The following is a 24,070-nucleotide window of genomic DNA, read 5'->3' as shown; positions in this document are numbered from 1 at the left end:
GGGCACATGCCCGGGTTGCAGGCTCTATCCCTGGTAGGGGTGCGTGCAGGAAGCAGCCAATCGATGATGTTCCTCTCTCTTCTATGTTTCTATCTCTCTATCCCTCTCCCTTCTTCCCTCGACAAAAATCAAAAAAAATATATTTTAAAAAAATAAAATGCACAAAGGTCATTTTGCAGATAACAAGCAAATAGTAGTTTTACTTTAAATATCCAGGTGACAAAATTTGGACCTAACATTGAGTTTTAGTTAGCTTTGGTCTCTGGTGTGTTGTGTTTTGGGGTTTTTTTTGACAAGTGCATTCACTGTTTTTTCCCAATGGAATGTTGACATTCATAAACTTTTAGCCAGTTTCTGTGCTGTTATAATCACACGATAATAATACTACATTCATAGGCAATGTGGAGACAATTATGAGAGCCACCTATATGTTGGCATATGCTTAAAGGATGAAATGAAACTTTTTTAAAAGTTGCATGATTACTCGGCATATACTGGCCACATTTTTCTAGGAAAATGTGCTTATAAAATATGTTTTATAGAATCAAGCCCCCAAATTAAAAGCATTTTTAGGAATAAATTAACACTTCCTGAGAAATAAAATTCTTACTTTGGTGGAGAGGTGAAAGGCAAAGGGGGAAAAAAAAAAAGCAGAAATGGCTCAAATTCAAGAAAAGTCCCCTCCCCCAGAGTGCTTGCACCATGTGAAGAATGGCCCTTAGCCTGAGGTGGGCTGCTCCCCAGTTCGCTTTTGGTTTCTTTTTTTTATATATAGAGATATTTTGTTTTGTTTTTCCAGTTCACTTTTGGAAGGGTCACAGATCCTTTTGTGCACATAGACCCCCTTATTTATTTATTTTTAATTGTCAACTTTAAACCTGTGTCTCTTTATAAAGTGCCTTCCTTATTTATTTCCCCAGTTGAAACTCTATAGGAACAACCTTACATCATGGTTTCTGTCTGAACAAAAACTTTAGTCACGGTAGGGGGCAAAATTTCCATTACATTAATGAGATTTCCACAAGCAGATTAAAGAGGAAATATGGCCCTCAGTCTTCTGTTACTTAACACTCTCACATTAGGAAGAAATCTGGATAAACTCTCGACAAAAACAGTAGCCAGGGGGCAAAATTCCAGAGAGACAGAATATAGCTTAATCACAGGGGAAACTTGGCCATTTCACCCCCCCCCCCCCCCCCGCCCCTTATCTGAAGCTTCATTGAATTATTTCAGGAGAAAGCTATAGTGAAGTATAAGATTACTTGCTTTGTATAGACAATGCAACATGAAAGTTAGGATAATCACTTAGACCCCAGAGTTCTTACCCCAAAGTTAATGTCAGCTCAACGTTGTCATGGGAGGCAAAAATAAATTTTAGAATTTATTCAAAAACAAATTTATGAATAGGCCCAGCCAGCATGGCTCAGTGGTTGAGCATCATCAACCTATGAACCAGAAGGTCATGGTTCAGTTCCCTAGTTGTGGGCTAGATCCCCTGTGTGGGGCATTCAGGAGGCAGCCAATCAATGATTCTCCCTCTTCATTGATGTTTCTGTTTCTCTCCCCCTCTCCCTTCCTCTCTGAAGTCAATAAAAATATATTTTAAAAAATAATAGGAGCCAGCTAAGATAACTCCGAATTATGTCATTATTAGCTCAAAATATCAGTCTACAATTAAAAGATAAAAGGGCAGTTCTGCTTGGTTGACCCTAAAGGCATTTGTGATGCTGAGGTTTATTAGTATCCAGTTGTTGGGAATGAAGGTATCACAGGAAATTGCTTCTGTTCCTTATGCCTTCTGGTTCTCATAGCACAAACCTAAGGCAAGTGGCAGATGGGGAGTATATTGAGGCCTAGGACCACATCAGCTCTAAATGTAGTCTTTCCAGTAACACATTCCTCCAATAACAATTTATTGAACACCTACTCTACTGGGTATTGTTCCAGGCACTTGGGATATATCATTGAACAAACCTGATGAAAATCCCTGCCTGTGTGGAGTTCACATCCTTCTGGAGGAGAGCAGACAGCAAATCATAAACAGTCTCTGTATGTAAAGTAAAGCATGTTAGATGTGATCCGAGCCCAGCAGGGTAAGTGGGGGTGGAGCTTCCAGGGACCAGGAAATTGGGCTGTAAGTGGGTGAACAGTCTTATTAAGGAGGCCACATTGGAAGGAGATAAAATAATCTTGACTTAGAAGCCCCATCCTAGATGTACCCCCAGTGTTTCCAGCTGCCCATCCAGTTGTCCTGCCTCTGGAGTGGCATTTTCCTGTAAGGCACTGGCCCTGCTCGTCATCTGGTATCCTGCGGGGAGTCAGTGTGCCCCGGTCTCTGTGGCCCTTGAGTCCCCTCGTATTTCATCCCGTCTCACTGGCACTCACTCCCTGGTGACTGCTCTGTTTCCTTCATGCTGTTGCCCAGACTGAGAGAGTCAGGTAGCCGTCTTCTCCACCTCTGCAGCTGTTCTCCAGGAAAAGGCTTAAGCACAGGGCTGAGTGTGACAGACATCTTGGAGGAAACAAAGAGGATTCAAGCAGAAAACACCTTAAAAAATGATTACTTTTGATTTCTGTTACCTGTTCATTAGCCCCTGCCAGCATGGGAATTAGAAATGGGACAGTTTCCCTTCTTAAGCTCCCATTCTCTGCCATGGAACTAGACATTGTCTAGTTTCCATCTGATCCCCCAGAACTTGCTGGAACTGGGAGCTGTCACTGGCAGAGCACTTAGCTTTGACTGACTTCTGTAGATGTTCTGCCCAGGAGTCCTGCAGATACACCCAACAGGGTTGATGTGCCCCAGTCCCCGCCATCTTATTTTTCCCCTTTGTTCTCTCCTTTACTTCCTTTTTTCTTTATGTATTTTCTTAAACATTGGTCTCCCTTCATTTCCAGTTGTTGTTCTTCATCCTCTAAACCAGTGGTTCTCAACCTTCCTAATGCCGCGACCCTTTAATACAGTTCCTCATGTTGTGGTGACCCCCAATTTCATTGTTACAAATTGAACATAATTAAAGCATAGTGATTAATCACAAAACAATATGTAATTATATATGTGTTTTCCGATGGTCTTAGGAGACCCCTGTGAAAGGGTCGTTCGACCCCCAAAGGGGTCGCGACCCACAGGTTGAGAACCGCTGCTCTAAGCCATCTCCATGGGCTAGGGGTTTTCAAATTGGGCTCTGTGCAATCCTTAAAAGACTGTATATTGAGATCACCGAAGGTAGCATGGAGTAGGGAAGGAGCTGCCCCCGTTAATCAGCCATGGCCTTTCTTACATTCTTCAATCTTCATGTTCAGACGAGTCTTTTCCATGGTATCCCTTTATGGAGATGCCCTGGGACACTTCCAGTATGTCATTCCCCAAACAGAAACATAATCTCTCCCAAATCTCCAATGCTGTTATTTCAGATTCTGTCAAGCTAGAAACTTCTGTATCATCTATTACTCCTCTCTTTACTTATTTACCATCCACAAATTATTTCAAAATGTCTCCCAAATCTAGCTCCTTCTCTCTATCCTCAAGACCACAGCTCTCTTGGATGATTATAGCAGCTCCCTGAATGGGCTTCCCACCCAGTTCCTACTCAGTTACCTTTTATCATCACAAATCTGATCAATGTCCTGTTCAAAACTTTGCTTGGTTGCCTGGGGTCTGGGTGCCTTCGGGCATTCAACACCCCTCATGGTTTTGCCCCACCCCACCTCTGGAACACTCACCCTCCTGACAGCTCCCTCACCTCTCCTAGAGCATGGCTCACACAGGCTTCCTCCCCTGCACTTGGTGTTATTTACCAACATACCATGCTTTTCTTGACCGCGGACCTTCCCTCTGAGGTACACTTCCGTCTGTTTCTGGATCCCTCTCCCTTCTGGATTCAGCTCACTTACCTGCTCCTAAAGGCTTTCCTGACTTCATGTGTTTAGTGCTACCCTCTCCATTTAATTTTAACAACTTGTTTCTCATTTGTCCCATTTAGAGTATCATCTCAGGCACAGTGCCTATGTTTTACTTATATTTGTTTTGCCACAGTTAACGAATGAATCCCATAACCTAATGTCTGGTCAATGTTCTTTCTATAAACTCTGTGTTATCTACTAACATAAAGAAGACTACAAGCTATAGTTGGAAAAGTTAGTGTATGTCCATCTATAATAATAAAAGGGTAATATGCTAATTAGACCGGATGTCCTTCCGATGTCCTTCCTGACGAAGCCGGGGCTGGAGGGAAGCCGGTGCCAGCAGCTGGGGGGAGGAAGGCCTACTCTTGCACGAATTTTTGTGCATCAGGCCTTTAGTATCATATAAGAACTTTTATTTTTATATCCTTGTATGTACCAGCAATAAGGGATTACAATGTATAGAAGGGGAGGGTAGCATGTGAACAAGGTAAGAGTTAATCAAAACATGGTAGAGTTATTTATTCTACATGTTGAAAAGCTTGCTAAAGCGTCGATGTGCAAGGGTTTCTTTTCCATGTTTTTGGTGAGACAAACCTGACAAGGCCCTGGGCAACGGGCATGCCAGTTTTCCATGATGTGGGATGTGAGGGGAGGAAGAGCCTCCTGCGTTCTTCTGGGTAGTTAGTTTACCTTTTAGTTGCAAAGGTACCCATGATGTGAAATTAATTTTTAAATGGTATTCCTTTCTGCATTTCAAGAGCCAAATTTGGATAAGATCCCATGGCTATGTCTTAGTCTTGGATCTTCAGTGTTCAGGACAGTAACTGTCATATCATAAATGAGCACTGAGTTAATAGTGATTGAATAAGTCAGCTCAGTGGGATTGTGGGCAGATTTCCAAATGGATAATTTTGCCTGCTTGCCTGCCGCTGTCTTTTTTTCTTCCAGTATTTCTTGAGATTTGCCTGTGTTTCCAACAGCAGCAGACCCCATCCCCTTTGCATGGTCACATGCACACGTGTGCTCACTAATCTCTTTCTGACTGCTGAAGGCTCCCAGCACCTCCTGCAGCACACTCCCTTCACAATATGAGGGGCAGAAAACCTTCAGGCAAAGTCATGCTAAGGGTTGGGATTGGGTAGGCACCACAATAAATTGTTCTTTCTTTTTTAAAAAAATATATTTTTATTGATTTCAGAAAGGAAGGGAGAGAGAGAGAGATAGAAACATCAATGATGTGAGAGAATCATTGATTGGCTGCCTCCTACATGCCCCCCACTGGAGATTGAGTCCACAACCGAGGCATGTGCCCTGACAGGGAATCGAACCGTGACCTCCCGGTTCAAAGGTCAATGCTGAACCACTGAGCAACATCAGCCGGGCCACAATAAATTTTCTATTCTGTATCTTTAAAGGAGTTCATTTTTTTAAAAAAAGTTGACTTTTCTCCAAAAATTAAAAAATAGATTATCATTTGAAATCCAAATACATTTTTGTTATTATCTTAACAAGTATTATAGTCATCAGAATTATGGTATCAAAACCTGTGAAACAGTATGTAGTTTTTAGGGTTGATTTGTTGTAATGTTCAGAATCATTGTTGAGTAATGTGGAGGACATGAGGTTGCAATTAGAAGTGCAAGATGCGCTGTTATATTATTATACCTATTCACCCAAATGTTCAAGTTTTATAACAAAAGAAAGCATGATTGCCCGAACCAGTTCAGCTCAGTGGATAGAGCGTTGGCCGGCGGACTGAAGGGTCCCAGGTTCAGTTCCGGTCAAGGGCATGTACCTTGGTTGCGGGCACATCCCCAGTGTAGGGAGCGTGCAGGAGGCAGCTGATTGATGTTTCTCTCTCATCGATGTTTCTAACTCTCTATCCCTCTGCCCTCCTCTCTGTAAAATAATCAATAATATATATATATATATATATATATATATATATATATATATATATTTTAAAAGAAAGCATGATTTTTTAAAAATCCTTTCTTGAGGATATGTTTTCACTAGAGGCCTGGTGCACGAATTCATGCACAGGTGGGGTCTGGCCAGCCCACCCCGATCGGGCCTGGCTGGCCAGAGGGAGGGGCCCCAGGAGTTTGCCCAGGCGGCCCCGCCCCTTGGTCAAACTCCCAGTCAAGGGGATAATTTGCATATTAGCCTTTTATTATATAGGATTGATTTTTAGAGAGAGTGAGGGGAGTGGGGGCATTGATGTGAGAGAGAAACATTAATTTGTTGCCTCCTGAATGTGCCTGACCAGGGATCGGGGATCAAACCCACAGCCTAGGTATGTGCCCTGACTGGGAATCAAACCTTCTGGTGTACAGGATGATGCTCAGCCATCTGTGCCACCGGGCCAGGGCAGCATGTTTTTGAAGAATGTGACTGCTGTGCAGATACAAGTGGAAAGAGTGTACATTAATCCTCCTTTCTCTTCATGGCAGAAATCCAGACCCCCAAGGTGGGATGCCATTTGGCTTCTGAGATATTTGATTTGGCAACAAATGCCATTCCTTTAGATGGCAATGCTTCCCAGATATACTGGATACATAGAAATGATCCATACATGTGAGTGACCAGTCCATTTCGTCCTTGGGAGAGGTGGCATTTTATGGCCCCTTTCCTGGACCCTCTGACCTCGCCCTTCTTCTCCGTCCAGGAGCCGGTGAGGTGCGGGAATGTGGGGCTTTGCCAGCTTCTCCTCAGGAGCTACAGCAGGGATCGCAGAGCTGGCCCTCACTGTGCTGGGTGGGTTAGTCCGCTGTAGAAATGAAATAGAAGATGTCTTTTTGAAGACTGGCTTTCTAAATTATTTCGTTCCGTGATCACACAGCTTTTATCTTGTCTGTCTGAGTTTAGTATTCTTATTCCTAAAATAGATACTAATAAATTCTTACTTGTTTAAACTATGAATAGTTTTCTTTGTGGTGACTAGGTCCCCAATCAGTTTGCTTATGAAGAGTGTGTGTTTTCGTTTTTGGCCACTTATTTTGATTGATTTAGTTATTTTGGCTAAAGCAAAAGTTGGTATTTTAAAATCATAAGATAAAAAATTAAATATGTCCACATACTTGTAGAAACAATGTAAGCAGAATCTTGGGATGTTTGGGGGGTATGATTCAACTGCTTTATATCTATATTTAAAAATGTCAATGGGATTTAAATACTGACCCTTTCAGAAAAGAAATTCTGAGAAGTTCTTTAACAAAAGTCACCTTAAGACACTGTAAAAGAACCTTCTGAAAAGAGAAAGGTTACATTTATGTTTTAGTAAAGTTAGGATCCAGAGAATAAAACTGTGAGAGAGCAGTTTTACAGTTCTTGCAAGGAATTATGGGCCCTTAACTCGTTTTCAATGATGAAGATGTCGTTTTTTTATCTAAGAAATGCAAATCACATTAATTGATGTTATTAGTTTATATATTTTGCTCTTAAAATATTATTTTCAAAGGCTACAATTTAAGTTTTGGGTCATCTTAATATTAAGCAGTATACTATTGTTCTGTGTTCATGAATTTGGACCAGTAACACATGCCCTTCTTCGTGGGAGAGAGTATCAGCTAAATAAATTATATCACAAATTACATAATATTTACATCTAGTTATTTTGTAATTCAGGGTAATAACCAAACCAAAAATGTAGAAGTTCTGAATTAACTGGCCTTGATTTTTTTATGAGTTTTTAGTGAATTTTAGAATGTATAATTCATTAGAAAATAACCAGTTTTTCCAAATCATGTGCTCTTTTGTATTAACTTACTTGAATTAATATTAGTGTATAATGTTTTAGATTTGTTTCCAGCTCTGTACAAAGTTGAGCTTTCTCCACCTTTCCACTCATCTCTACAACTTGAAAGATGAGGAAGGAATACACAGAGAAGATATCATTTATGTGAAGTTCCCAGATTGTTAACTCTTGAGTTCAGTATGAAATCCACCAGGAAATACTGTGCCATAAAAGTATGTTCTGCTTTAACTCAGTCTGTCTGGATATTGTGGGGTGGGTGTGTGTGTGTGTGTGTGTGAACAGAAGTTCTGATAAAGCTGCATATAGCCTTCTGCTTCTGTGAGAAGTCATTTGAGAGGCCCAACCCCTCGTCTGTCTGAAGGCTGGATACAGTCCTGGGGAATGTTGGGTTTAACCTGGCTGTTCCTCCAACACTTTTCTTGTTTCTCCCCACAGTCTCCATTGTTACCAGAGCTCATCATCAAGTACGTTGTCGTGGTTTCCTTTTTTTTGGAGGGGTGGAAGGGTAACATCTTTATTGAGATATAGTTCCTATACCCATTGGAAGTATATTACAATTCAGTGTGTTTTACTTATTCACAGAGTTGTGCAACCATCATCCCTATCCATTTTATAATATGTTTCATTACCCCATCTCCCAATCTGTCCCCAGCCATTGGCAATCACTGATCTGCTTTCTTTCTGTATAGATTTGCCTATTCTGGGCATTCATAGGAATGGAATTGTGCAATAGTTGTTCTTTTTGTGTGACTTGTTTCTTTTCATTATCATGATGTTGTCAAAGTTCATACGTGTTTTAGCACATGCCACTATGTCAATCCTTTCTGTACACTTTTGTTTTTAAATGTGAATGACGAAGTTCCATTGCAGTGGAACATATATGTTCAGCTGACTTTGGTGGGGGTGGGGGTGGGGGTAGGGGTGGGGGTGGGGGAGGTACTATGAAGCCCATTGTTTGGACAAAACATTTACCCTCTTAAGGAACTTTGTTTGCCTTTCTTTCACATAAAAGAAAATAATTTTGTTACAGATTTGCACCTAGAAACAAAATTTAAATAACTGTCGACAAGAAGTATATTTTGTGTGATCTCACCCCAATTCTTAATATTTACAAGTTAGAAATAGGAAAATATTTTATTTTTGTGAAGAGAATGCAGTTTCGTAACCAGTGTCTTGAATCCTTTCATTTACTGTATACTTTTATCGTTTTATCAGAAAACTGAAAGAAATGTAGATATTCTTATTAGGTCGTGTGAATTGAAACAGTTGTTTATTGAGGTCTGCTTCTGAATGAAGATCCTCTCGCAGCAAGCTGCTCCAGCTTTTTAAAGACTCTGCTAGGAAGATTGATGGGTGCCACTAAAACCATTTAAATTATTTTATTTATCTAAAATTAAAGTGCATATTGAGATAGAGGGCCTCTTTCAGCCCTGATAGTCTGTGATTCCTGCTTATTTCTGCTCCTGCCTAGTGAAGCCTTTAGGAATCCAATCACAGCCTCCATGTCATGACAGTTGTAAAACTTCAAAAATGGTCCATGTATCGAATAATAGATAAAACAAGAAGGTATGTGCCTCCTTTCAGATGGAACGTTTTGAGGGATTCTTGTAGAGGGCTTTCTTTTTAGATAAAGCATTTTAATCTCTCTAGCAAATTATTTTTAATATAAATTAAATTTTAATTGATTCTAAGTTATTTTTCCTTCTTTCCCCTTTTCAGAAATATCTCTGGACTACTAAGTGAAGAGATAGTAATAGGTTGATTGAAAATTGAGCTTTCTTAAAGTTGTTTACTTGTTCATATTCCATCCTCTGCCAAAGTAGAAGTGTTTCTTAATGTACTCAGCAAATCTTTAGAGTTTCAAATTACTGAATTCTGTTCAACGTATTCATTAACTCAGCTTTGCTTATGAGCTAATGACCTGGTAGCCATGTGAAATCATTTATCAAGTATCAAACATTTCCATTTTGGTATTCTGAGAAGGAAATGTGTGTTTTCTTTTTTCCTTTTAAAAATCAATCATGGCATCAAGTAGTGGCATGTTAGTGGGTCCAGATGCAGAGAAATGTAGCAAAGGGATGAATCAGAAATAAAACTGAGCGTCCTACAAGCAGCTCCAGGCTTCAGCGGACCCGTAAGCCCATAATGTAGTCCCATTGTCTTGGGTATTCACATATGAAATGCACCGCTTTCCAAGTCTTTATTTCCTTTTCTAGTAAAGCAGTTACACTGTGTGTACCTGGGTGTTTGTGTGTGGACAGAGGTCATATTTACCTTAGCGCTACTTAAGCTCTTTGCTTTTACAGTGACCTTGTATTGTGGGAAAGACTGGTGTGCAAGGGAGCCATGTGGAAATGGAAGATGTGTGTGTCCTGTCCTCACTGTTTTTGGATGTGCTCAACAGTAATATTTTGATTACAACTGTGGAAGGAACTTACCTTCTTGACATTAAGCAGCTGACTAATTTAAAGAGTGAACCTCTTGAAACAGCAAGGCATTTGTTGACTAGTGTGTCACCTGGTTGAATGAGTTGAATGGGGATGTGCAAATCTTCCACACATATCTTTGAGCCATGCTGTGGCTTCCCCTCTGACACATCACCTAAAATGGGGGATGCATCTAGAAAACTGTGCTTTTTCTTTTTTTTTAATCCTCACTGGAGGAGGGGATATTTCTTCCATTGATTTTAGAGAGCATGGATGGGAGGGGAGAAGGGGAGAGAGAGAGAGAAACATAGATGTGACAGAGACACATCTATTGGTTGCCTCCCACACTTGCCCCTATCAGGGGCCGGGATTGGACCTGCAACCCACGTATGTGCCCTTGACCAGGAATCGAACCCACAACCCTCCTATGTGCAGGCTGATGCTCTAACCACTGGGAAACATGGTGCTTTCTGAGTGGGAATCTGCGGGGAGTCTGACTGAAGGAGAGGGAGACAGAAGAAGGCAGAGGCTTCCAAGGGTCAAGACCTGCATGACAGCAGCTGTATTTGGAGAGTTTGGCTCTACGGGCTGCGCGCATGCCCTGCATCTGCACACAGGGTTAGGAATCAGACTGAGGGGAAACTGGCAGCTCCGAGCTCACAGTGAAATGATGAAGCCAGAGGAGAGCACCCCGACGAGCTTAGTGAAGTCCATGGAGGGCTTCCTCTGTGCTGCTGGTGGAGGAAAGGCTTCCCTGGCCCGTCTTCCTTCAGGTCTTCCTTCTGGCAGCGCCTCAGCCTCTGTGGGTGCCACTGAGGACTGGGCTTCCCAGAGAGAACCCTTTGAATAAAGTAGCACCTTCAGCTGCCTCAATTGCCAGGCCAGCAGAGAGATTTTCCCACCTTTCTCTGCTCTGTGGGAGTGGAAGAGTCAGGAGCACTGGGTCTTGGCTCATCCAGCCACTAACAAAGAGGCAGTTGTGAAATCTCACTTTTGTTGGTTTGCTGTGGGCTCCTGAGCTATTTTTTTGTTTGTTCCATCAGCCAACAGTTTCCTGAGGCAAAAGCCTATAATCCCTGTTGGAAAACTGGCGAAATGGATCCATCGGGAAGTTCAGTGGTGGGACTCAGCCTTTCCCGGGTCTTGCCTGGTCCTGGCCCCCCTGACCTGTTTATTCTGAGCGGTCCAGCTGAGAGAGTTGGCATACAACGCTGTAATTTACGCCATCTATCTCTTTCTGGCGCTTGGGCCTCTGGCAAATGGCAAGGCTTTGTGTTAGATTAGTTTGGAATTTAATCATGCATTTATTTTCCCTCCAATTAAATTATTTATGTATTTGACTAACGGTTTCACTGCTAGAAAGTCAAATTTTCAGTGACAACAAGCCCCTTGAATTTCAGGGCAGTTTCTTGGGATCCGTCTGTCTGTTGAATATTAAGAACTTACTGTGTATTAGTCTCCGTAGCTACCTGGGATTTCGGTGAGCAAAGAATGCGTGCTTTGTCCACCGGGCCCCAGGAACACGATGCAAAAAGGGGTAAGTCTGTCTGGACTAACCTCTCCCCTGTGTTAGCTCAGGATTCTGACTTTCATCCCTTCCTACTGCCTTTCCTCTTCTCTGGCACCGAAACGTATCTCCTTTGAATTTTACTTTCTCGGGCTGGAGAGCCACCTTGACCGAGTAAGTCATGGGCTATGCGACTCCACAAAGGAAGCTTCGAAGTCATCCAGTTGAGGGTGAGCAAGCCTATGGCCTACAGGCCCCCAGCTTGGCTTCACACGGCCTGTGAGCTAAGAATGGTTTTTACAGTTTTAAACAACTGGAAAAAAAAAGAGTGTGTGTTTTTTTAAAGAGTATTTCACGACACAGGAAACTTTTGGTGTCCATAGGTAACAGCTGTGCCCATAATTTTCGTGCTGTTACGGCTACTCCCCTGAAACAGTGGCGTAAGTAAGAAGTTGCAACGGAGACCTTTTGGCTCAAAAAGCCTGAAATATTTACTCCCTGGATTTTCATGGAAAACGTTTGCTGACACCTGATCTAGTTTATCATCCTAATGCAGCTATTTTCAACTTTCATCTCATGGCACACAAACTAATTACTAAAATTCTGCAGCACACCAAAATAGATTTTTGCAAATATCTCACAAAAATAAATAGGTATAATTTTGATTTATTCACACCGGACAGCTATTGTTTTGTTGGCTGTTGTCATTTTTTTTTTAGTTGGCAATCTAAGGGAAAAGGGGTCAGTGCCCCCAACTAAATAGTCAGGTATTGCATGCTTTAAAAATTCTTGCAGCCCAGCTAGCATGGCTCAGTGGTTGAGCATCGACCTATGAGCCAGGAGGTCCCTGTTCGATTCCCGGTCAGGGCACATGCCCAGGTTGTGGGCTCAATCCCCCAGGGTGGCGAGTGCAGGAGGCAGCCAATAAGTGATTCTCTCTCATCATTGATGTTTCTATCTCTCTCTCCCTCTCTGACAGCAATAAATATACATTTTTTAAAATTCTTGTAGCACTTAAGGTGAAAATTGCTGTCCTAATTTTACAGATGAGAAAATAAAGTCCCAAATAGGTGGACTGAACTGTCCAAATGTACACAGCTCACCAGGAATTAGGTGGATGCATCTTCTGTTGCCCACCATGCTGTTCCCACTGCAACAGAAGGTCTGCCCTCCGACGAGCCCCCGCGCGCACTCCTGGCAGAGGCCAAAGCAGCTTTGCCAGGAAAAGTAAACAGTTAGGACGTATGGCCGTGTAAAGTCTGTGATTTCTTAGAATTTTAATTTTCACCTGAAATCCAGCTCCAGGAAATGTTTGAAGCTTAAAATACATTTGAGCAACCTGGAGAGACAGAAAGATGTCTCTGTGTTTCTTTGTAGTAATTGGTTGCCTCCTGGGCTCAGCATTTGGACCGTAAAGACAAGGTGGACCTGGTCCCTGCAGGCTGAGACCATGGAACTCACTTCAAGAACAAGAACTTGTGGTCTCCATCCGAATCGGCACTTGAACAGTTTCAAAAAATCACAGAAAGCACGTTAGGTGGAACTCAGGCTCCTCTGCGGGGGCCGAAAGCAAAGTTTCCAAGATGCTAATGGTCTGAAAGTGAGGTTGCCTCCACTGTCCAGTGCAGGACCTGCCCCGTCCCGGTCACGTGGAGGTAACACTGGGGTGTGCTTGCTGATTGGCACGGGACTCCCATCACTGGGATTTTCAGACATTGTCTCAGCTTGGTACCAGCACCTTGTAGGCATCTTCTACAATCTGTCTGTCTCTCCAGGTTACTAAAGCCCATCCAGTTTAACCCTCCAGTCTCATGCCCCCTTCAGAGCTTCCCCTTCCTGTAGCACCCAGGCATACACTCAGGGGCTGGGGGTGTTCTCTCTGGCTCTGACCCTCACCTCTTCCTCTCCTTCTAGAGTCTGTCTCCTCAGGTGTGTTGGGGAGAACGGACAAGAGTCTCTTACTTCACTGGCTGCTTTTGGTGCCTCCCTGCTGGTCATCCCAGTTCCCCTGAGTAAAGCAGATTACCTTTGATGCCCTCCTCCGTCAGGGCTGGCGTCCAGGTGCTGGCTTTCTGGTGGGGTGCATGTGACTTCTCTCCGGGGGCATATCCCGCAGTCTAGCTGCTGGAGATCTGACCTGCACACTGCGTTTCGGGAGGGCCAGGCTTGGCTCTCACAGTGTACCCACCGGGCCCCTGGTGACTGCCTGGCCCATTCTCTCCTGCCATGCGTGTTCTGCACCCTGGTCCTCAAAGGCCCCAAGCTCTGTCCTCTGCAGGTGCATCTGTTTCGTCTTTCTACAATGGTGTCCCCCGTCTCCCCACTGCCAACCTCACCTGCACCCCAGGTGGGTCTTCACTCACCCTTCTTCCGCCCGATTTTAAATGCCACTTCATTGGAGAAGCTAACCCTTAGCTCCACGCAGATGTGATCTCCTGTTCATTGTTTGTATAAAACCTTCTTATTTCCCTTCATGCCACCGATTACAACTATAATTGCATAGTAACTTGAATCATTACCTGTTTCCCTCAGTGGCCTGTAATTTCCTCCGGGCGGGAGCCATGTCTGTCTGATTGCCCAGCACGGGGCCTGGCGTGGAGTGGCGGTCTCCACAAACAGGCGAGAGGTGAATGCGGTCACACTGTATTCCTTGTATTCTACGCAGCAAAATAGGGTTCACGTTTGGCTATCTTTCTCATTCTTTTAAATTCTTGATGGTATGTTATTTTAAAGTAATATAATACCTTATATTAAAATCTTATTGTGTGGATCCTAGGTAAAATGAGGTTGAAAAGATAAGCAAATGCATCAACAGTACAATTTACTTTGTCCGGCGAAAGTTTCCTTTACTGAGGCTCCACCAAGTACCAGGAACACTTGTCAGCGACTGAGAATTTGAAACCAAAAGACGTGCGTCCTGGCCTCAAAGAGACACTCAGCCCAAATTCTGATTCAGTTTCCAGTTTTAACTTTACCTGCCTCCCCTCCTCCTTCCTTCTTTCCTTTTCATGTATATCAGTCTAAGGAGCTTTATTTCTAGCAACTTGGAAAAAAACTGAACCAAGAATAATTTTTATGGAGTGGTTTTGTGTGATCATTAATTTTTTTTCTCCCTGGAAAGGAGAGTTCATAGAACCCCTCTGTGTCATGTGGACTTCAAGGCTGGATGTCAGCACACATTTGGGGCAATCCTGGGTGGTGTGAATGGCCAGCAAAAGTGTCCTTGAAGCATCAGTTTGAAGATTGCCCGCACATCTGTTCTCTTCATATACTTATGGAGACCAGCATGACTTTTAACAAACATGGATACTTAGGACAGTTGTAGGAAATTCACACCTGTTTGCCCTGGGGTTGCTACACCGCATGAACCTGAGTGATTCTGTGTGGTTTCCTTGTTGTCTTCAGAGCCTTGGAAAGGATCCTGGCTGTCTCCCTGTGCGCTGTGCTGTATTACCCACATCCTTTGTTCCTCAGGCTTTCTGGGGGCTGCTCAAGGAGAGGAGAGTGAATGGTTAATTGCTTTTCTCTCCCCTCATTCAGTTTTCAGCTCCAGAGACAGCCCTGCTCACTTCCTTGTTTCCTTGCAGCAGCCGGCCGCCTAGTGGAGTCACTGGGAAAGGCAGGCTGTGATGGTGGAATCTGAGGCTCCAGCCCCCAGAGACCACTCACTGAGGAGCCTAGGCAGCAAAGTAATTAAACGTTCTGTCACTACTCTGCAGCTCATGGGACCCGAGGGGAGCTTCCTTTTATTGCATCGCGTTTTTAGTGATTGTATTTCTGTGTATGTTTGAGAAGGTGTTTGCAAAAACCTTATGTTAAGGCCAATAAAACTGTGGGGTGACCGGAGAATAAAATCCACAAGATCAAATTAGTACACAAATTTCCCCAGTAATGCATAACTGACATTTTAATTATATTGTAATTAACTTAACTTTGATCCAAATTAAGAACCTTCTCTTCCTCTGGTGCTGCCGTAAGTTGCTCATGTCTCCCAGTTGTAGGGCTCATGATGCTAAACTTTGAATTGTTGGGGACCTCAGGGAAATTCATCTTCATTTTAGAAACCAGATTAAGAGGACTATAGAACTGGAAAGAACGTTTTAGAACTAGGCCATCCATTTCTTTATTTTGTGCATGCGACCACCAAGATCCTGAGAACCTGTAGCATTTTGTGGACGATCTGGTTCTCCAGTATCTCAGTTTACTCCTCTGTGATTCTTATTCTAGAAGAAATCCCACTAGTTGGAAATAAAGTGTAGCTTGGAGAAGTGCTTTTGTTGTGGGTTTTCTTTGGAGGAGAGGGTTCCTTACTACAGATTGTGTGTGTTTGTGTGCACGCATGTGTGTGTCCTTCGCAGCCAGCTGCAGCCCTAACCCAAGGCCTGGGTGGTGAGAGCGGGAGAGTGCCTCTGTGGGCAGTGAGCCTTGACCTCCACTTGGAAGAAGAACAATAACAGAGACCCAGAGAGCACGTGTGTGGCTCACCCAGTTTCACAACTCCGCTCTGCTGATGCCCTGGGACATCAGGATCCCTCCAAATAGTGTCCCTTCTGCTAGTTAGGAAGTATACACACACAATTAATTAGAGCAAATTTGCATAAGAAATATACTCAACTAGAACAAAATAACCTGTAATCGGGTAAAGTTATATAGTCTTTAGGGCATTTTTTGCCTTGCTGTTTTTTGCCTTTAGAAATTACTAATAGATTTTTATTTAATTTCTCACTTGCTTTTTTTCAACCCTCAGCATATAAACAATGACCATATTCATGGAGAGAAGAAGGAGTTTGTGTGCCGGTGGCTAGATTGCTCAAGAGAGCAGAAGCCCTTCAAAGCCCAGTATATGCTGGTGGTGCATATGAGACGACACACGGGAGAGAAACCTCACAAATGCACTGTGAGTACACAGGTGGTACAGGCTGTCAGCTTGGGGGTCACCTCACACCTGTGGGTGTCAGGATTCGTACTATGGGTGCTTTGCCATACTCTCAGGGTTGTGCATGATGGTGACTCCAGCTCAGGGGTGGCATGGCTGGGTGGCGGGCGCTGTCTGTGATAAATACAGTGGTTTGTCAAAGTGATTTCTGAAATGGAAGGGAAGTGAGAAATGGAGAAAGAATGCTGACAGCTGAGCTTTGGGGGATGATGGACGTGTTCTAGATGCACGTGTACTGTCCAACACAGTAGCCACAAGCCACATGTACCTCTTGTGCACTTTCTAAAAAATATTTTTTTACTGATTTCAGAGAGGAAAGGAGAGATAAGAAACATCAATGATGAGATAGAATCATTGATCAGCTGCCTCCTGCACACCCCCTATTGGGGCTCGAGCCCGTAACCTGTGGGCATGTGCCCTGACTGGGAATCAAATGGTGACACCGGCCGGGCTCTTGTGTGCTTTTGAGATTTGGCTAGAACCAGGGAACTAACTTTTAAAATTTGTTTTTGGAAGATTTAAATATAAATATCCCCCTGTGGCTAGCAGGATGGACAGCACAGCTGTGCAGAGTGGCAAGTGGGCAGGCAGTGGCTGGGACACACTGGTGGGCCCTGGACATGAGCGCACAGACACAGGGCCTGCCCCAGTGCCCATATCCATCGTGTCAGAGGACTTGGAGGGCAAAAGCCGGTGCCAACCGTGATTTTAAAAACTTAAGTTGACTTTAAAAATATATATATAACCTACATAGTTTTAGAGTATTTCCTCTCTTAGTCTGTTCTTGTGGCCCAGTATAAACCTACCCACAACTAGGCTGGGACTCCTAGGAGGCTAAGCCTTTTTTCACTGAGGTGCCCGGCAGGCATACTGGGCACTGCTCAGCCCTGATGCTTTACATCTTAAAGGCCCTTTATAAACACACAAAGCCATATAATGAACTTGGTGCTGAATCTGAAATCAGTGGGAATTCAAGGAGATCAATGAGCAGATAATGGAACCCATTGTCTGCACTGAGTGGTCTCTTAAGAAAAGATCTCCATGACTTTCACCAGCACTGAAATGCTTTCTCTGGAGCTGCACTAAATCCCAATAAATGCAGAGTTTAGTGGACTTTTGTTCCTTGGTTTTGAAAAGCTGCTGACCCTCAAAACGTCAGTCTTCTGTCAATTGGAGGGAAAGTTAAGCATAAGCTGTTATTGTGTGGAGTAATCCAGATTTACCTGTTGTCTTCAGTTTGAAGGTTGCACAAAGGCCTACTCGAGACTCGAAAACTTGAAAACACACTTGAGATCTCACACTGGAGAGAAGCCATATGTCTGTGAGCATGAAGGTTGCAACAAGGCTTTCTCGAATGCTTCCGATCGTGCCAAGCACCAAAACAGAACACATTCCAATGAGGTAAGGCTCCCCATGAGACACGCTTGGGGCCCAGACGTTGTGGGTAGAAACAGAGAACCTTCATGGAGACCATACATGGAGGGAGAGGTGAACCTGTTCCATTCTGTTTCCTCATGACCATTCCCAGCACGAGTGAGCACGGATGCTGCCGGTGAAGGCCTGGGGCCTTGAGCTAGGGCTGAAAATGGCCTGGTTTAGAGAGGAATGCTGACGAAGAGGGAACTTCTTAAAACCCCTGGCAAACAGGTTCTACTTTTTTTCAGAACTGCCACCTGCTGGTCAAACAGTAAGAGCATTGAACTTGGAATTCCATCCACTTGCTAGGCCAGGAGTAGCATGAACCCATGGGAAGGATGACCCTGTGAGCACCAGGCATAGAGTCCAAAGCCACATGTTGACAGCTGGCAGCAGCTTTCCACTAAAACAGCCATTTTTATTTGCTTTCTCCAGGTGTCGTATCTTCCAATGCATTATATTTAAAAAAGACTTTTACAGAGCAACCAGCCTTGGCTAACTATGATTTCCAGACATTCTGTATTCCAACGGGTCTTGGAAGTTATTCTCAGAAACTCAGAATGGTTTCTAGTCAGTTATTTAAGATAACATGTTGAGTAAAGCTTCATGGTTGGTGAGTGGGCGGATCCTGTTGTGTTGCTGTTATTTTTAGGTAGTTATTCCCTCAAAATTTCAGGGAAGCATAAGAAGAAAATGATTCCAGATTCACTTTGTGTACATGTTAATGCATGCCTGCTTACACACTCCAACTTCTTGAAGATCTAGCTCCTTCTGGCTCCTCTGTGAACCTTCTCTTGAATGAATCCAGAAATGAACAAAAAAGCTTCCATTGTTTGGGTAGAAATAGAAGAGTTACCTAGAATTTGTTAATATGAAACATAGCTCTGCCCCACAAGTATGTCAGCAGTTTGCTTGAAATGTGTGAGAGAAGGAACATTTTGACCTTGGCATGGCTGTCACCTGACCTCCCAAGGTACTGGGAAGCCCATCCATGATCTCCCGGATGGAGAGCTGAGAGAGGGAATCTGGTTAAAAACAGAGTGTGCCGTCGGCTCACTGGCCATTGGCTTTGGTGGCAAAGATGGTCCTCACTGAGTTTCCTTTCAGCTGAACTGGCAGAACAAAAACATCTCTGCCCTGGTCGGTTTGGCTCAGTGGATAGAGCATCAGCCTGGGGACTGAAGGGTCTCGGGTTCAATTCCAGTCAAGGGCATGTGCCTCAGTCGCAGGCTCCATCCCCAGCCCTGGTTGGGGCCCATGTGGGAGGCAACCAATCAATGTGTCTCTCTCGCATCAATATTTCTCTCTATCTCTCCCCTTCCCTTCCACTCTGTCTAAACAATCAATGGAAAAATATCCTCGGGTGAGGATCAACAAAAACAGTAGAAACAACAAAACCCCATCTCTAAGGAGATTAACCACACTCACGTAAACTCACACATGGAGGTTCACATACTTAACTCTTTGAAAGGTCGTGGTGGAATAAGGAAACGTCATTTGGAATATCTTATTATTAATCAACTGTTTGAGGATGTTTTAGGAAAGATTCTTCATCTCCTTTTTATATGTCAAAATTCTTTTACCATGTGCAGTAGTTAGTGTAATCTGCTATACTAGATTAGTGGTTGCCAGAGGCTTCCAGGTACAGGGTTTCTTTTTAGGATGGTGAAAATATTCTATAATTTAATAGTGGTAATGTTTACACAACATTGTGAATGTACTAAATGACACCGAACTATGCATCTTTTAAAAGGTGTTTTTTTTATAGTATGTGAATTATGTCTCTATTTAAAATGTTTTAGGGGATTTGATTAACTAAACTTAGAATTTAATTAATGTGTTTAACTACATTTAATATAGTTAAGTATCATTTTGACTAGAAACTTAGAGGGTATTTATTCCTGTGGATTTTAGGCCAAGGTTCTCTCCTGTTATTGTGGAGACATTTAAGTAGTGGGTATGTTCAGATTAGCAATGCATACACATAAACATACTACTCAGCTTTTTATCTCTTCATGGACTTTAAAACATGTACACATGTATGTTTGCTGTAATTAACTGTATTACAGTTGAGCTTCTGTCCTTTTGTTAGGTAGAAAGAGCCGTGCCCAATGAGAGTTTAAGTGCGTTGTGAGGTTCACGGGTATCTTGGTTAATATTTTTTACCAGGGCTGAGCAGTTTTTTAAATAACTAAAAAAAATGTCCATTACAGTTGACATAAAATGTTATATTAGGTTCATATATACAACGTAGTGTTAGACATTACAAAGTGATTGCCCCGATAAGTCTAGTATCCATCTGACACCAAAGTTGAGTAATTTTCCTAAAAGAAATTATTAACATTGACCATAAACACAGAATAAAATTTCATTCACAAACATGTAAATTATTCTTCTCTCTTCTTTATATAAGGCTTGTCCTGGCATATGAATGATGGACAGTTTCTGATACACCAAAATTAAGTTTGTCTAGGAAATCCAGTGTTGTATAATCTCACAATCCTAAATAAGTCTAGATGCCATCTTTCATTTGTTAGCTTCCTTAGTGGTACCTTCATTGATTTACTAAACAATATCAATAGCTAATGTGCAAAGCACTTGGCTGTTGTAGGTGCAGCAAGGAGCACGGTGGACTAGACTAAAGGCAGTAATTCCCACTCGAGGAAGCTAGTTCCTCCCAAAGCCACACTAACTAAGCACATTTCCTTGAGCTCCGATTTGGTCGTATCTCCCTCTCCATAAAGTTCCAATGGCTCCCTCTTTCTTGTGGGAATGTTAGACTCCTCAGGCTTGTACCTCCGCTCACCCAGCCCAGGCCTGCTCTTGCAGTCTTGACCTTTTGTCATCGTGACCCTGAATGGAACCTCCCAGACAGCCTCAGCTTGACCAGCCATGCCCCACGCATGAACTGGTCCCGCTGCTGGACCTTTGCTCAGGGATACTTCTTTTCCTCCACCCTCTTTCCCTCATTTTTATCCCTCAGAATCTTGTTCTTCTTTCATGGTCCACCTACAAGGTTCCCCCCCCAATACAGTGGTCGGCAAACTGGCTCGCGAGCCACATGCGGCTCTTTGGCCCGTTGAGTGTGGCTCTTCCTAAGCCTTAGGAGTACCCTAATTAAGTTAATAACAATGTACCTACCTATATAGTTTAAGTGTAAAAAATGTGGCTCTTGCCCTGACCGGTTTGGCTCAATGGATAGAGCGTCGGCCTGCAGACTCAAGGGTCCCAGGTTCGATTCCGGTCAAGGGCATGTACCTTGGTTGCAGGCACATACTCAGTGGGGAGTGTGCAGGAGGCAGCTGATCGATGTTTCTCTCTCATCGATGTTTCTAACTCTCTATCCCTCTCCCTTCCTCTCTGTGAAAAATCAATAAAATATATATTTAAAAAAAATTGGCTCTCAAAAGAAATTTCAATCATTGTACTGTTGATATTTGGCTCTGTTGATTAATGAGTTTGCCAACCACTGCCCTAATAAAAACTCTGTTTATTGAGAACTTACTATGTGCAACACATTGTGGTAACCACTTGGTATACATTATCTTTTTTTAAATATTTTTTATTGATTTCAGAGAAGAATGGAGAGAGCGATAGAAACATCCATGATGAGAGAGAGAATCATTCATCTGCTGCCTCCTGCACACCCCTCACTGGGGATCGAGCCCACAACTTGGGCATATGCCCTGAGCAGAATTGAACCTCCTGGTTCATAGGGCGACACTCAACCACTGAGCCACACCTGCCGAGCTACATAATCTTATTTAACCCTTACCATGACCCTTAACCGTTTCTTTTATACCCAATATAGATATTTAATGCTTCCCACAATCATCCTAACTAAAATATGATTCCCCTCTGCCCATATCCTTCTGTAGCATGCACACTTTATATTGTAGATAATTACATGCTGTTATGTTTTTCTTACCATATTTTATAATCCTTGAGATTAACTCCTGTTGTATATAACTTTGTGTTCAGAGAGTCTTGCCTATAGCAGAGATCATTCAATGTGTGTTGAAAAAGTTCTCGGGGTAAATTTTACAAAGTCAAGTACAAACAGTATCAATTGCTTTTTTTTTTTAAATTTTACATCTTTAACAAGAGTAGCAACCAAGCATTTTTTTTTAATTTTTAAAAACTTTTTATTATAGAAAATTTCAAATATCAGTGCAGTGAGTCAAAAAGGTACTGGCCACGCCAAAAGTGGAACATGCAGGACAGGAAATACAGGTACCTCAGCTGAGAAAGTCTGACAACATTTACCTTCGCCTACAGTTATATTTCATTTTACTCATGGGGGACAACAAAATTTGGGTGCCAAGCTACATAGTTGAGATAATGTGTTTTGTTGTGAAGCCTAAGTTTCCAGAACCTGTGTCTTTATGGATTTTTGCAGGTGGAAAGTCTATATGTTCACACGCAGGACACCTGGGCACACATGTATGTGCTCTTGTTCTTGAAATGTAAGAGTTGACAAACATTTGTAGACTCATTTCACTTATAGCTATGTTCCCATTTCCAGGCCAACCCATAGTGTGCACATGCATATATTTATAGGAAAAATAGCTCTTCAAACATGTCACGCTGACCTGGCTTTGTCCTCCACCTTCCTCCAATCCCCACACACCTGCCCCATGCAGCCTACTCTGTCTGCTGATGGAGCAGCATGTCATAGCCGGGCAGTGAGCATGCATAGGGCCCATGTCAGAGTAATAGCACTAATCATCGGAGACATTCTTCTGTCCCTAATGCACAGAATTTGATGGGCTTATTTCATCACACACACACACACACACACACACACACACACACACACACACATACTGCAAATCACAGGAGCTTCTGAATAGAAGTCATTCGTAGTTAATGGGAATCAGTTCTACCCAAAAGAATCTCAAATTTGGAGTTGAAGTATTTCAGGATGATTTTCATAGTCGTTGTTTCACTCCATTAGGACCTTTCATCATTATTGGAGGCAGCACTCCATCTGTTCTTGGGCTTTTAGTGGAAAAGCATCTTTTAGACACATACACTCTATAAGATAGGATATCTTTTTAGATATAATGGATGCATTATATTGATCATGCTTTTTATGATTATTGCTTACCTAATAGTTCATCTTCTGGTATGTAGATATAGATATAAGTATTATTCTTATAAGCATGCATGAATATATTTCAAGTCAAGTAAACAAATCCATAATTGCGATATTGGTCATGAAATACAATACCAGCCATTCTGTAATCTGAATAACATTCAGCTATATGCATCCATGTAATTTCTGTGACTGTAGCTGTAGGCTTGATCACTAACCCCCATAGAAAATGAAATTAACATGGAATAATTTATAGACCTTCATACTCAGGAGCAGAGCCCAGGCCAGGAATCTCCATCTCCAGGTCATCATCCCTTAGCCCTTTTCAGTTTATGGGTAAGCTTTCATGGAAAGTCTAACAGGGCTTTACAACTCTGAGGATCAGAAAGGTTCTGGGTATTCTGAGCCCTGACCATCCCCACAGAATTGTGATGCTACTCAAAGGACAGTATTTTAATGATACCTAACATGGAAGAATCTGTAGGCAATTTTTTTCTGCCTAAGTGTAAAAAGCACATTTTCAAGGGGGTAGAGTGATATTAGAGCTGAGAACTAGGACATCCATAAGGTATTTTTTTCACATGAGCTCTCCCAAAAGGTATATAGCATTCTTCTGATTAAATGATGGGTATCTTTTATGCCTTCCTCTGTCATCATCATCATCATCATCATCAATGTCATCATCAAATAGCTATTCAGAACCTACTGTGACACTACCATACTTCTTCTTACTCAAAGGATAAATGTTTCCAAGATTATAAATACAGGTTGTATAGTCTTCGCTCTCCCTGACCACTCTCTAAAGCAGGGGTCCTCAAACTTTTTAAACAGGGGGCCAGTTCACTGTCCCTCAGACCGTTGTAGGGCCGGACTATAGTTTAAAAAAAAAACTATGAACAAATTCCTATGCACACTGCACATATCTTATTTTGAGGTAAAAAAACAAAATGGGAACAAATACAATATTTGTATTTGCATGTGGCCCGCGGGCCGTAGTTTGAGGACCCCTGCTCTAAAGCATTGA

General features: G+C 42.6%; 1 protein-coding gene across 2 annotated transcripts in view; it reads left to right on the top strand.

The window, feature by feature from the left end:
* Positions 1-24,070, top strand: part of GLI3 (GLI family zinc finger 3) — a 278,059-nt gene that overhangs the window by 242,634 nt on the left and 11,355 nt on the right. For both annotated transcript variants that reach the window (XM_070424736.1, XM_070424735.1), the window contains 2 exons: positions 16,344-16,493; positions 17,769-17,933. In XM_070424736.1, the coding sequence (XP_070280837.1) occupies positions 16,344-16,493; positions 17,769-17,933 (315 nt within the window). The remainder of the gene's footprint in view (positions 1-16,343; positions 16,494-17,768; positions 17,934-24,070) is intronic.

This window comes from Myotis yumanensis, unplaced genomic scaffold, assembly GCF_028538775.1.
Source record: "Myotis yumanensis isolate MYYU_CA2020_CCGP unplaced genomic scaffold, mMyoYum1.0.hap1 SCAF_9, whole genome shotgun sequence".
NCBI lineage: Eukaryota > Metazoa > Chordata > Mammalia > Chiroptera > Vespertilionidae > Myotis > Myotis yumanensis.
The sequence above is the reverse complement of the archived record's forward strand: the minus strand, read 5'-3'. Positions and strand labels throughout refer to the sequence as shown.